The 15,641-nt window shown below is 38.2% G+C and overlaps 1 protein-coding gene across 2 annotated transcripts; it reads right to left on the reverse strand.

The window, feature by feature from the left end:
- Positions 1–8,255: 8,255 nt before the first annotated feature.
- LOC140334146 (THAP domain-containing protein 1 B-like) lies at positions 8,256–15,624 on the reverse strand. Of its 2 annotated transcripts, none has more exons than XM_072416296.1 (3): positions 15,477–15,624; positions 14,851–14,943; positions 8,256–10,828 (listed from the first exon to the last, which is right to left on the reverse strand). In XM_072416296.1, exons 2-3 carry the CDS (start codon positions 14,916–14,918, stop codon positions 10,069–10,071), a joined length of 828 nt encoding a protein of 275 aa, XP_072272397.1. In that variant the 5' UTR covers positions 14,919–14,943; positions 15,477–15,624; the 3' UTR covers positions 8,256–10,068. The 2 variants fall into 2 exon arrangements, with proteins under 2 accessions (XP_072272397.1, XP_072272398.1); XM_072416297.1 differs by having other exon boundaries at positions 15,482–15,618.
- Between the last annotated feature and the right edge of the window lie 17 nt (positions 15,625–15,641).

Consider the following 15,641-nt stretch of genomic DNA (forward strand, 5'->3'; position numbering starts at 1 on the left):
ACTGAAGAGGAGGGCCAGGGAACAGGACAACTAGAAATGTATCTAGTTCTATGCAAGAACTGACATTCACATTTACACATCTGCTGTACATCATGTAACTTGGAGATGATGGTATGGAAGCAGTTTATACACTTTTTATTTATTGTAGAAATGCTTTTAAGAATGATAAGAAAAAAAATAATAAAAAGGTACATACCGTAGTTGTCATCGTCACCAAGTCACATTTCAGGTTGTTTAACAGGAGTGCTTAGAAGAATGTTAGCTAAAAAAGCCATTAGAATTTTCTTTTAATGTCAGTTCTATATTAAGTGTTTCATGCACAGTATAGGAAATTCTATGCAATGCATTAGGAGTAAGTGGAAAATACATCAAACACACGGCAATGGATATACAGGAATCACAAATAGGTTTAGGCGAGAAGCTGGGTTCTTGATATTGTAGGTCACTGAAGAGTTTCTTGATCACGAGTCTTAAGTGTATTTCTATTTACTTCTAAGGCTGCTTCATAAACCAACATATTTTGACTACAGTCTTCCTATATCTATCTACACATGTTAAAGTGGAGCTTTCACAAAAAAAAATATCACATATCTTACCTGGTTAAAAGCCCTCGATCCACAGCAGTGGTTAAGACAGAAGGGAAGGGAACCTCTTCATAGTTTTTTTGAAGTATAAATTAAAAATAATTTATAAATTTTAAACAGTAGAAGAAGAATTAAAAAAAAAACAAAATAATTTTTTCATTATAAAAAAGGGATAGCTGCCCTTTTATATTATGTTAAAATGTGGTAACAGGTCCGCTTGATAAGAAACATAGGAATACTTCCCACTAATCCAGGGTTCGGTGGCAACAAGTGGTCCAGTCCACTTTCGCCTCCAGTCACTGACCACCTAGGGGTTGCTTCAGAAGATCAGTTTTCATAACCTAAACTGGTGGGAAAGAAGTGATATTGTGGGGTAAAGTATAAATGCCACGGTATTTTATATTCTCCTAAAACTAAAAGTAAAACAATTATTATATTCTGCATTAACTGGAGTTTGATGGACATTTTTATTTTCTCACTTGTCCTGGGTTAAAGTTTAGGGGGAGGTTAAGAAATGCTTTGAGATCATTCCTAAATAACCAACGTCTAAACATTTGTCAGCTGGTAGCAGTGAGCAGTAAAGCAGCCGCTATTCATTCTCTAGGGGGCTGCCATGGGGAGAAACTACATCCCTAAAGCTGGGGCTCACTGGCATCAGGAAGTGGTAACCGCAACCTCATGTTCAATGTGAACATAGCCTCAATGTTTCATTTATAAATATATTGTAGTATTATTGTTACAAGTATTTTTTTTTTGTGATTAGATGCAAAATAAAGTTATCTGATCTGCAGTAAAAGTGTAAACCAATCTCTTAATTCTCTCTTTTCATGGGTTGATCAGGGATGAGATTCAATTTTGATCCTGCAGTGGGTTTGGCTTTGATTTTCCACAATCTGCCATGACTTTAATTTAGCCCATTGATGGATATGACAGTAATTATACAAATACTGTAAATGCACATGACCCAACAGGCACACATGATTTATTAATGCTCTTCAAGGCTGGAAAGAATACACTTTCATCAGTGAAGCTGGGTAATCCAGCAAACCTGTACTAGATCTGGTCTAGGATTCAAAACATTTGCTAGCAAATAGCAAATGATTTTGAATAAATTAATTTCAGGTTTGCAGGATCACCCAGCTTCACTGATGCAAGTGTATCTTCTCCAGCTTTGGATAGCTTAAATAAATCAGGCCCAACAAATCAAAATCTACTTTACAGTTTGCAATTTGGTTTAGGCCCCTTGACAGTGTAATCTAGTATAAGTGCCTCTACCAGTCACAGATCACACTGGTTCAGTCGGTATTCCCATAAACCATTATATATGTCACTTTCAACCCGAACCACCAGGGTTTGTGCTTCCACTATATCAGTGATCATCAAACACAGGTTGTATCTATTTCCACTAATTCATCAGATCCAAAGAATTAGATATTTTCTATGGTTCTATTTGGCACTATCAAGGACAAACATTTTCACAACATTTTAAAAGCAGAAACTGACTTTAAACCATAACAGTAAAAACTTAAAATCTTAACCAGACACCTCTTTCTAACAATAGGAAAACATATTTCGGCCTGTGTGGGACTTATTGGTTCCAAAATAGCACCTTTTATGTTATGCCCTTATGCGCCTTTACGTTCCTTGGCCATGCCCCCCATTTTGACGCTAAACATCAGGTCAACTTGGGCTTTGATGAACTTTTACAGAGCAATTACGGTTACGGATCAATTTTGCACTCAGAGAAAGCAAAGCTTTTAGAACATATACAAGGGAATCGCTAGCACTACTGTAATCCTATATAGCTGTGAGGTGCAGAATATGTCTAATAGGAAGGGTTATATATATATATATATATATATATATATAGACACATAAAGGAATGTAGATAGGCAGCAACAAATACAGGGAATGCTGTGGGATTTCTATTTAGCTGAATTGACAGAAGATAGACCTAACATTTTCAGACTATTAGGGCTTACGTAGACAGGCCGTGTTTTCCTGTGTTTGACGTCAAATGGTAAATGCAGGTCAGCAGATTTTCATTAACTCCATTAGTAGTAGTGGTGAAGATGTCAGCTCGGAGGCTTTGTTTGACTTGCTTTAGGTTGTGTTTCTTTGGATACCACAGATCTTATTGAGCTGCGGGGAACTGGAGGCAAAGGAGATCATGTGTACCATTTAAAAAGGCTGCATTGACAAGAATGCCCATTTACATGAGCCATTTCACTACCACCTACCTTATGTAGTCCTGTATGTTGAGCATATGACTTATTATTGTATGTATAAATGCATGTGCATCCACAAAAAGCTGTACGGATCCGTGGTTTTATTGTTTTGTTAATACAGTCGATGTAAACTAGTTTGTTCCTAAAATTTCAAGGTATTTCACATTCCAAGATATCTTTCTGAACACTACTGTTACACGTTCATGTATATACATTTGAACCACTGAGGATTTACTCTCAGCATGCTCAGACATTCCCCTCTGACTTGTATCAAGTTTGAGTTGTATGAGTTTTTTTACATTATGCTATTAGTACATTTCTCTGTAAACTCCAGAAACTTTAAAAAATGAAACCTCTGGAGGAAAGAATTTTCTACAATGACACCAAAGGGTCTACATATAAATGTTTTCACACAATTCTGACAACTTTGACCCATAGGCATTTTCCAATTAGATGTCCATCAACATAAACAGGGCTTGTAAATGTCACCTATTCTGATGTGCAGATATATTGCAATAGATACATGCTAACAATAGAAATATTACATCTATAATGTAATTAACCTGGATCGCAAATTGCATTTTTTTTAAAACAAATTGCTTCCAGTGCTAATTCGTATGTGTAGTAACCTATAACATCCATTCAAAAGCCACTCAACTAAAGTGAGATCAAATCTGGATTGATTCTGATTGACTTCTGTGAGTTGCTGCACTTAAAGCGGAACTTTCTTAAAAAAAAAAAAAAAAAACTTTACTTTTGAAGAACCCTCTGCAATCCTATTCCAGTAGGTCCCACGCTGATCCAGTTTGCTTTCTATTTTTAGCACAGACGAGACAGTGGGGGCAGACATCTTCTTCAGACTTCTGCTGACACCACCTAATCTCGCACAGTGCAGGAGTCTTTCTGAAAAAAGGAAAAAAGGCCAATTTCACAGTGCATGCATCGGATGGGCTTTTTTTGGGGGAAAGTCCCTTCTAACCCATATCTGTTATTGGACATGTGCAGAAGGAGCAGTCAGAAGCCTCCTGGATTATGTGACATATGTATCTCATAAGGGATGACGTTTCCTAACAGTACATATTTTCTTTCTATTATGTCAAGGACCACAAATCATCTAAACCTTATCTCCTTTTCTTTTTTTTTAAGTTATGTAAATATTTCATGAAATATTGTGTAGTTTTCTGTTCAGCCATAGGTTGGAGTTCTAGTTCTCTTTTCACATTGTTGCATTTTTACATGTCTAAAATAAACAGTCTGTACATATAATTGTATAAGTTTCCAAATAAATGCTGATGTGCTGTCTATAGGTCTTTATATCTCTCAATATCAAATCCATATACAATACAATAGAAGCTAGAGAACTATCAGATTGTATTCCAACAATGCAAATATAAATGCAAATCATCCCCCAATATATGACTTCTGACTGCACAAACACCCACAGAAGGGATGAATGATATTTGCATGTTGTTTACAATGGGCCAGGAAATGTTTTGTTTTAAAATGTTTATTTAGGATTGAAAGTCTGCAACTGAGGACTGAAAAAAAAACTATGGCCACCAAATTCCACAGCTTAATTTAGAAATATTTTGTTATGCATACAGTGTACCTGGCTTTGGTATATGACTGAAGACTAGAAGGTTAGTTCAAGGGACCCGGTGTAACCAAAACACAAGAAAAACGTATAGGTTTTATCTTTTGTGCCACTAGACTGAATATTGCAAGCTCCTGGAAGTCCCCACTCACTCAGTTACATGGCGGTAATACAGAGGGTTAATGGAATTATGATCAATGAGAAGCTGACCTCTATTGCTCAGGACAGGCACACCGAGTTTTGGGCAATCTAGACCCCTTGGAATAATTATATTGAGCTGAGGCCAGATACTCCTTCCCTATAGTGCTGTTTTATGTCCCTCCCCTGGGGTCTATTTCATCCTTTCCATACCATACTTCTCTGCTCCTCCTAATATTATTCTTATTATTAATAACAGGATTTATATACGCAGCAATGTAAATTCAATAGGGGTTGCAAATGACAGACAGATACAGACAGTACCACAGGAGAGGACCCTGCCCCGAATACCTTACAATCTAGCAGGTGGGGGAAGTATCACACAATAGGAGGAGAGATATGGAGTGGTGGGAAGTAGTGGGGGTATTAAAAGACAGAAGAAGATGGGTAGGCAAGTTTAAAAAAATGTGTTTTAAATGAGCAAAGTAGGAGCAAGCCTAATAAGATGAGGAAGACCATTCCAGAGAGTCGGGGCAGCTCTAGAAAAGTCTGGAGATGTGCGTGTGACGAGGTTATGGGTGAGGAGTGAAAAGAGTGGCTAGGGGGAGTATTTTTTTACCAGATCAAAAAGGTAAGTGGGACAAGAACTTCTCCTCCTCTTCTTAGCCTTCTTTCTCTTTCTTACCTGTTACTTTACTCAGCTTTTTTCACAACAGAGAAGTGGTTTTGCACTTGTAATTGGTTGACATTCATTAAAAATGCTTGACTTAATGACGACTCTGGTGAGTTTTCACATTGTGCTAAATATTTGTTTTTTTTTAATGTTTTCTGTACTACTATGTGACTAATATTTAATAAAAACTATTGTAACAGAAAGTTATTTCAAGGGTTCCCTCACATTAAAGGCTGCTCTATAGCATTAGTTTTTTTACCCTCCAGTCATAACCAACAGGTCAATGGAAAATGGAGGGCAAACGGTTGGCAATCACAATCATAGTAATCATTTTACATTTGCCATTTAAATTAGAATAGTTCTCACCTAGGCACATCACAAATTGTGGTATCATTATTTTGTAATATAAACAAAGGATATCATATTTGCTTTAAAAAGTAGAAAAAAGGAACAATTTTGGCAACATTTTGTCAGAAAGTTATTTTTCTATTAATGGAACGCATGAGGGAACCCTTTGAAATAATTTCCAGGTCTTGAGGGACCCCTGCTATAAATACTATATTCACAGATCACAGTACATTAGTGTGGTGATCAAGGTGAAGAATTCTGCCTTTACATTGCTGGACAGGCTGTCATCTTGACAGATAGCCAAAAAGATCATTGGTGTCATTTAAACTCATCTAAGAGTCACAAACTGCTCATTGCTCAAGGAACCTCTGGAGGAACCCTAGTTGAGAAACTGTTTTAGAATGTGGCCAGATGTAAAGAAACAAACAAACATGAGCATGTACATATTTTTGTAGCAACATTTTTCATTGTAAATTTACAACTTGACATTTTTTTTACCCTCAGTGTATCTGTAACCGAAATGTTTTTAAATATTCTTGCTCTTTAGACAACACAATAACTTTTTAGGAAAATCACAAGCGCCCAATGTCTATTAGCAGTGTAAAAGTATTTTCCCACTTTTATTAACCCCCTGGCGTTCTAATTCTGTCCGTTTTTTTTGCAAAAATAGCATTACATTGTTTTGCATGGAAAATTATTTTACATTGTAGGCCTATAATTCATAGGCATAACTCACCGAAATATGTCCAATATTTAAAAAATTTAATAATAAACTTTAAATTAATAAAAAACTGTTAAAACACAGGTGCATAAAAATACTGAAAACTGTAATATTTCTGTACAGTAGCATGTATAATATACATATACAGAAACTCTATTCTGAAACCAACCAAGTAAAATGGTAATTCAACCACAAAAGTGTCACAGACTTCTAAAACAATATTAGTAAACGCTTTCAAACCAACCATCTAGATTACAAACAAAACCGTGTAATGCGGTTTGCTGAACGTGCTTTTCTCCTCTGTGTTTTATTCCAGGCCTGCGTTGAACAGATCACTCCAACATTGCATGGAGAATGAATGATTGTTCCTACTCGAATAAGTACATTTAATCTTGTAAAATTGTTGATGTGATTTTCTCTGATTGATTCCCAGGCGGCTGATTCCATAATTGTTAGTGGAAGAACATTGAATTCTCATTGCTGATGTGACTCGAAGATTCAGAGCTGCAGGGCTTTCCTGTCACAACCATTTAGACTGCTACATTCAGTATAGCAATATCACAATCGCCGTATAGAGTGCAATAGTCACCATGAGGAATGTACAAAAGTCCTCACTATTGTGAAATAATTGTACTGAATGGTCTACTCATCTGTACTCTTTGAAGAATGTTACCGCCATTACTCATTAATTGCATATCATAGTCATAAATGACGCTGCATACATATAATTGTAAACCTGCCTTTCAAGAGTTTTTTTTTAACATCGGGGAACTCTTGAAATAACTATCAGGTCTTGAGAAAACCCCCACTATAATTGCTATATGAACAGCCTGCAGTATTTTAGCTTAGTGGTTAGAAGGCCTCTTACATTGCTGGCCAGTTAGAAGAAACTCCTACAGATAGCGAAAAAAAAAATATTTTGGGTGTCAGTTAAACTAACCTGAGATGTGCAAAGTTTTAGTTGCTCAAAGAATCCTCAGCATCCTCTGTAGGAACCCTGGTTGGGAAACTTTGGTTGTATATGAGAGGACCTGAGCATTGGACAACCAATTGAAGTGTTCTCGATAACCAGACAGGGACGTGCATACCAGAAAAAAGCTCTCAGTCTCGAAAATGATGAGGATGAAAAACTCAGGGCTCCAAGCATCACATGAGCATAGATTCAGGCAATTAAAGGGGACTTTTTAGCTTTGTGCTTTTTTTTGTTAGTAACATAGCTGTAACTAGGGAGTAATGCACAGAGCTCAGCTTTAGGGGAAGGATGTGGTAAGAAATAAAAAGGCTACTATTGCTTGTCCGATATTTAGGCTTCTGCATTTTCATCAGTATTAGTTTGTCATGTGTTGTGTGTTTAGAAACTAATAATCAACCGCCTTTTTTTACCCAAAAGAAAACAGACATGAAAGAAATAGGTATGGTCCAACACCCCTGCAGGAATGCTATTTGCCATGTTTGCTGCAATCTTGCATGAATTTTTTCTGTCCTGAGCACAATACAGACAATGGGCCTGATTTAATAAAGCTCTCCAAGGCTGGAGAGGATACACGTTCATCAGGCGTTCACATGTTCATCCTCTCCAGCCTTGGAGAGCTTTATTAAATCAGGCCTAATGACTGCTGTAACAACTTTTGATATGACTTTTCAGATTACTATATATAATATAACCAGTTCATATTACAGATATGCCACCTGTGGGTCTATTGTGAATGATCTCGATGGCACAGGTTAAAGGCCAAATGCCACATGACCAGCTAGGCTCTAATCACTGCCCACAACTAAAGAACGTGTGTGTGTGTATGGATATATAGTCCTCTGGAGTATACCGGTGAGCAGATAGCAATAACAACATGTTGTTAAGGAGCAATATTGGCCTAACATCTGATCTGTATTGAATAAACTATATAAAACCCTGATATCCTTTTCAGAATACCAGCACAGGAAGCACCTGTTTCTTCCATACAAAGCCAAATAAGAACAAAAGGTTTTTACTTTATTAACAATGATATAATTTGCAATGCTGAGTATGTGTTAAGTTTGAAAGTAAAAATACTACAATGCAAACATAACAGCTTGTCAAGAAATCCCTGTTTCTTCAGTTGTCCCTAAATCGTTATCATTATTAACTTTTTTTCGCAAGGCGCTCACATATTACACAGGATAGCATCAGCAAAGCTTTATGATTTAATCAAAGTGCTCCATACCTTTTCCATAGCAGAAATAATAGGATCTCCATTGGTTATCTTGTTATAGCCTTCAATATAAGTAGCATTTAATCTGTCCAATTCTCCCTGGATATATTGTAATTATACATGGATTTCAAAATTATGTAATAAAGCAAACATTTTGAAAAGTTTGACAACCTTCAGATTTCATTTTCATCTCTTTTGAACTTCTAATACAGACCAATGCCCAACCCCTGAGACTAGCTGGCAACTTGGTGGTTTTAAAGACATCTTAAACCCAGATGTGCGGCTTAGATGCAGCTTTTCTCCGCTGCAGGGTAAAATTAGCACAGAACCCTGGAGTCAGCATGGGTTTGTGCTAAAGGTATCGAAGAAACGGGCAAATCAAGGAAAGGTTTGCCTGGAAAAAATATTAAAGTTCTCTTTTGATGTAACTAACATCAGGAAAACAGATATTCAAAAGGGGCCAAATGGCAGAATAACACAAGATTCAACATATATTTGAAAATTATTTATTCCCCTGATTAACAAAGTATATTTAAGATTACCATCCACTTCTTTAATAGAGTTTTAATGAGTTCTGCAGCATTTGCTGTATGTTTAAAGTGCGCACATCTGGAGACATTTGCCATCCTAAATTGGCAAATCATTTGATTTCCTATACTTACCATGTTCTGCTGTTCTTCATCGCTATATAATTGCTGCATTTATTTGATAAAATTACAACTCTGTTTGTACCCATTGTAATACTGACCGATAATAAGGGGTGGTAAACTAAAGGCAGGAATACCTGGCATGAATTGTAATTTGACAACAATCAATAGAAGCAATTTAACATTCTGCCCTAAATGTCATATTCATGTTGAGATATGCCTGTCTATGCAGAACAAAGGACATTTGTGCAATTAGAATAATGCATCACTGAAGGTGAAAAACCCTTTTCAACAAACAAAACAGAACATCCCACTAAAACAGCTTCAGAACATCATTTTTTAGGCTAGGTACACACGTGCAATAATTATAGTTGGAAAATGATTGATTAATGATAGATCAACAGTTATTCACGAATATTTTGAACGATCGTATAGTGCATGATTCTGTACATGCAGTAACGATACGATTGTTCAAAGATAACCACTAATAATGCACACGATACGATAGCTACGATCGTTTGAACGATGCAGGAAGTGACATGTACCAGAGAAAGTGTATCACAGAACAATCCACGATCACAAATGACCGTACACACAATAGATAGCAAATGATCGTCACCCAATCAGATGCGCTGGGACCGTCGTTCGTTTCCAGCAACATTCCTCGTTCATCAGCGTCCTAGTTTACTTTTTTTTGTTAACGGTTATCGGGCGATCAATTGTTAGTCATTTGTTTCCTATGATAATTATTGCGCATGTGCACATAGCCTTAGGATACGGGTAGAAAAAGTAGAGAGAAGAAGGTGGTCTGCATTGCTCACAATACCCAATCAAATTCAGCTGTTTAATTTTGAATAAAGAATAGGAAAATGAAGAAAAAAAAACTTTTGCTTGCTCCTGGCTACAGCCTCAATAGTCCTCTATTGCTATGGCATTATTTTTTTATTCAGCTGGCTTCCTCTGTCTGAATAACAACCCCAGAATGAGACATGTTCACTACCGAAGGCATCCATTCTTTCAAAGTCTTAAAATCTGGTAAACATAGGACTGGTTGGCAAAGTTCATAAGCTGCTGGGGAATAGTAATAAAGAGTAACAGCAAATCCCTTGATCTCCTTGGAGAATTGTGTTCCTTTATTTTTCTTGCCATTTTGTACCAAATGTCTAAACATATCTAATGATAATCCACTGAAGTACTTTGACATAAGCTGCACCGGATCATTTCCTTGCAGTGTGCTTCGCTGCTGCATAATCAGTTTCTTCAGATTACTTATCCTGTTCCTCTGCCTCAGCACTTGCTTCTGCAAAGTGTTCTTCTTTTTCCTCAAATTAACCATAACAGAATCCACCTTTGGAGTTTGGACCGCCTCCTTATTAGAAATAGCGGAATAGGAGTGCTCATGGGCAGTGCCCATCTCTGGTGCAGGTGGGTCACGTTGTGGCTTATTAGGTAAGGCGGAGGTAGATGGGCCATTTTCTATCTTTTTTGGAGGCTTTTTCACAGGTTCTTTTCTAACACAGACACCATCAATAATGGAAGGCACTGCATCAAGGCGCAAGTAAGGATATGAGGCCCCTGGTCGCAACATGTAATCATTTTCTGTGAAGTGGTCGCTGCAGAGTCTGCTGTAAATTGAAGGCTTCCACTTGTCACGGCGAATGACCGCAAGCCATTTGGCAAGATACTCAGGATTTTTCATCGGAAATCTAAATAAGATAAGAATTTATTTAATGAGGAATTTAAAAAGAAATACATTTAAATATTGCATAAACATATATATTTATTTGTTTTGCTTAATTTTTTTTCTCTTTAAGTGCAATGGATGCACTAATTAAATGCTGTTAATAATTTACCAAGTTTCAACACTGCAATGATCACTTGGGAAAGAATCATAAGATGTTTCTTCTGAATACTCCGGCTTCCTCCCACATCCTGAAAACATGCAGTTAGGTAATTGGCTTCCCCCCGATGGACCTTAGATCAGTGTATCCTGATCTTTTAAACATGAGGGGAGACCCTTGAAATAATGTTCAGGTCTTCATGGAACCCCTGCTATGGTCGGTGGGAACCAGGCCCCTTTTATTACTGGCCATATGTAAGAATGTCATGCTTACAAACAGCCAAAAAGATCATTGGTATCAGTTAAACTGACCTGAGACGCACAGATTGCTTATTGCCCAAGAAACCCTTGCTACAACCCTGGTTGTAAAACACTGTCCCTAGACTGTGGTAATGACATATGGCTATTGTAGGGACATTTAATTGTGAGCACCTTTGAGGGACAGCTAGTGATAGGACTTTGTACAGCGCTGCGTAATATGTCAGCACTATATAAATACAGTATAATAATAATAATGCACTTATGGGCTTTTCCCTTTGTTTCTATTATCCAATATTCACATCAAATTAAATCCCTGTGATAATAACATACTGTAGCTAAGAATCTGAATGGTTTATATTGAATTTATTTATGTTTATTCTAAAAGATTTACTAAAAGTTTACCAAGGGCATATTTTAGGCGCAGGCTACATAAGCAAATGTCTAGGTGCCACCTAGTGGTAAGGCTGCAGATAATAGTAAACAGGAGTTTGCCATTGCATGCCAAATGTAAATAGGTATTTTATATATTTCAGTGCTCAACGCAGAATTTTTTTTAAACTGGGTGGGAAGAAATCTTAGGCGGGTGGCGGCCCCTGTATTATGACCCAACTCATCAGTAATCACCCAAAAACAGCCGGGTGGCTGCCTAAAAGTTCCGGGTGGTGAGCCCGGCCTTTTATAAGCGGCTGGGGAGAAGGGGGGAAGAGGGGAAGAGGGCGGGGGTTGTCCTATACCAAAATGATTAGAAATAGCTCTGAGCTCACTATTGGGAAACACAGGCTACCCACTCTTTTGTATTGCATAAATAAATGTATTGCATAAATAAAGCCTATTATGAAGCCACAACTAATGTACAGACCCTAGAACTTAGGTTTTTGGGCAATAAAAATGTGAATAAAATTTGATGCAGGCAAGTAAAAAAAAATGTAAAGAGAAACAAGACACCGAGCTGCAATATCACAACATGAACTGTACATGCCACGTCTGCTGCTCCTGTTTTCCAGCATGGTACCCCAGGTGGCACAGCCTCCACTTAAAGATCTCCTGGTTAAATGGTGTATCTGCCACATATGTGTACAGTGGCTCCATAATATCTTAGTATGCATTGTTAGATCTCCTTCTTGTAGCTATACCACTGGGTTAGTCTTTTGTTCTTGGTAACAAACATTCGACCATTTGATATTTGAAACTCAGCATTGCATTGACTTTTTGTGTTACTTTTTCTTTGTACTAAAGCCGATATACCAGTGGATGACAACCCGGTGTTACGTGTACTCAGATCAGGAGGTCTCCCATTTAAAAAAAAAGTTTATGATTATAGAAGGAAATGTTAGAACATTATATATATCACACAAAGTCAAACTATTATCTTACACATTAAAACATAAAGGACGGTATGGCACACTTTATATACAATTGGAGTAAAGCTCATCAATGTAAGAATGGAGTTGATGGAATATGGTCCTTACAGGGGCATTAGGTAACACTGGTTTTTATAAAAGCGATAATGATAATAAATACTATGGTGTGATATATGAATTGGATACTTTAGGATTAACATGCAGTATTTGCAATAAAATAAGTTTCAACTGTGTCTGCTATCTTTTTTTAGAAAAATCGCACAGCCAATGATTTGTTAATCGCTAAAAGTCATTTGTTGCATGTTATTGAAATGTAACAGCGCCATCTTATGGCTTAGTGCTGGAACAACAAGTGTGAGGAAAAAGATTCTTGGCTCTGTCACTATTGCAGCGATATTTTTATTTTTCATGCAGGCATTAAAATTAGTAATTTTTTTATATTTTACCTGAAAACAAAGTAAACTCGGCAGCTGCAAATTATTTTTTTAACCTTTTTTTTTTTTTTTTTAAATGTTACACAAACAGAATAAAATACATATTTTTTGTTAAAATGTAAAGGCTGTGTCATTAAAAAATGGTGGGGACTTTTTCACTGGGTCTTTAACAAATACTAAAATATGTAAAGAAAAAAAAATGCTATACTATGATATGCAATCCTGTCCATAGGAGATGTTATGGAAAGCCTCACAGCTTTAGATTAACCCTTAAATAATGAACGCAGGATTATTCCTCTCACTATACCAAACATACACATATTATACACACAAGGGGCTCGTGACATCTTTTGTAAGTATTTTTTATTTTTTTTAACTGACTTTCTTTTAGCTTCATTTTATGACTGTCCCTATGTAATTGTCCAGTGATGGATTCTTTATATGAAGACATCAGGGAAGTATGAATTATTTTCCTGCACTGTTTGTACTATTGTCTCCATTGTTTATATATCAAAAAATATGCCCCGGTGACAGCTGTAACCCCGACAGTGCCGTCATCCGCGTCATTCTTAGAAATTCTTTACAGACACCATCAGTGTCCAACCCAGAATTTTTTGTAAGCCGAGTGGGAAGATCTTATAGGTGGGTGGCAGCCCCGGTATTGTGAGCCAACTCTGCAGTAATCACACAAAAACAGCCGGGTGGTTACTGGAAAGTGCCGGGTGGTGTGCCTGACTAAAAGGTGCTGGGGAAAACATGGACCATGATTACTTCTACAATAAGCATATGAGTGCTCCTGATACACAACAGAGCAAATATAACACACACACACATATATATATACACATATCTCTTTATATACATATATTGTAATAAAGGGGTGTTGATAAAGCAGAGCTGTCAAATAAGACACCTCTACAGCTGGGAAGGCATCGACCCCTCAGTGATCCGGCACCAATCAGTCCCACGTTGTCCTTCTTTAGGCTGGGCATGGCATGCCGCCATTTCCCCTGCCTTCTTGTGACATCACTGGATCTCGCACTGCGCAGGATCGGGGACGCGACTTCCTCTAAAGAACAGAAAAATGACAATATCAGTGCACATGTGTGAGATCAGCACTCCTTGTTTGGTAGAATAGGAAAGTCTCCTCCATGCTTGCTGATCTCCTGGCAGAGGGGTCTTTCCTGAAATAATGAAAGTGCTAAATGTGCAGTGATATTGTCACTTTATGTCATCAGCCTCCCGGGATATGAGGATTCCCAGGGGGGGGTCTCCTTTAGTCTGGGCGGTGAACAAAGAAAAGAAGTTCTTCTGTTTTAAATTAAAACAAAACATTATTACATCACAAAAATGAGTTTTCCACTTTTTATTTCCCACCCTAAGTTACTGGAGACCTCCCTGTAATTCCAGGTACACATCACATGATTCGCCTCCCTCTGATATCCGCTATATACTCACCCCCCCAGATCTACACAACGCCCACCCTCCTCCGCCCCAGAACTACAGAACACCAAACCATTCACATGGAGCCAATTACCTGAAGAAATGATTGCCGCTTCCTTTAGACACATCCTACAGATCACATGACTCGCCTCCCCAGATATCCACTATATACTCACCTGTTCTCCCTCCTCTGGATCTACACAACGACCCCCCCCTCCAGATCTACACAACGCCCCCCCATCCCCAGATCTACACAACGCCCCCCCATCCCCAGATCTACACAACGCCCCCCCATCCCCAGATCTACACAACGCCCCCCCCTCTAGATCTACACAACTCCCCCCCTTCGGATCTACACAACACCAAACTATTCATATGGAGCCAATTACCTGAAGAAATGCTTGCCGCATCCTTTAGACAAGCGATTCTTGCAGCCGAATGCAGCACACACCGTCATTTCTTTCTTAGAATGTTTCCAAAGCCTGGGTGAGATATAGAAAAATTGGATTAAACCCAACCCGACACATTACCCTCCACCCCCAACTAACATAAAGCGGATATATAGAACTATTCATATTACAGCAGAGCTAAGGCTGGGAAAGGCAGAAGCAGCACAAGAGGCCAATCAGCTGTGATCATGGACTATAAATGGTGTAAATGACAGGAGTGGATGGAGAGGGATATAAATCCATCTCCGGTATGTGAGGGCAGATTTACCGATGTGAATTGAGGATCCCCCAGTGCCCACTGATACCACAGGTGCCCGGCAGCTCCCCATCCCCCTTCTCAGACACTCAGTGCATCCATTGGTGCCCAATAACACCCTCACAGCACTATTACATGTGTGTGGTACATAACAACACCCCATGATGTGAGGGGGAGGTGTTCTGTAGTCTGGATAACATTTCTGTAATAAGTAGAAAACTTATGCAGGCGCTCCATGTTTTTCATGTTCAGGAACCCATTATACTGATAACACAACAATAATAGTGTATTTGGTCCCTGCCTGGCTTACCGAACCTCTCGTATATTTAGCTCTTGCTATGGCGGTGCCCGGTGTGGGCCCTGGTCAGGTTTCTGTGGTCACCTCTGGAAGTCTGGAGTTTGAATTTTGCCTCACACAGACCGGTAATATCAGAGTGCCAGCCGGAGGTGTCTGCAGCGGGCTCTGTCTTCTACA

This window comes from Pyxicephalus adspersus, chromosome 6 (genome assembly GCF_032062135.1).
Source record: "Pyxicephalus adspersus chromosome 6, UCB_Pads_2.0, whole genome shotgun sequence".
Lineage (NCBI taxonomy): Eukaryota > Metazoa > Chordata > Amphibia > Anura > Pyxicephalidae > Pyxicephalus > Pyxicephalus adspersus.

Bases quoted from the DNA above. Each gene is read 5' to 3' on its own strand.
- LOC140334146 (XM_072416296.1), bottom strand. From the start codon at position 14,918: ATGACGGTGTGTGCTGCATTCGGCTGCAAGAATCGCTTGTCTAAAGGA. The intron at 10,829-14,850 runs GTAATTGGCTCC...TATCTTATTTAG, and splicing joins TGCGGCAAGCATTTCTTCAG to ATTTCCGATGAAAAATCCTG.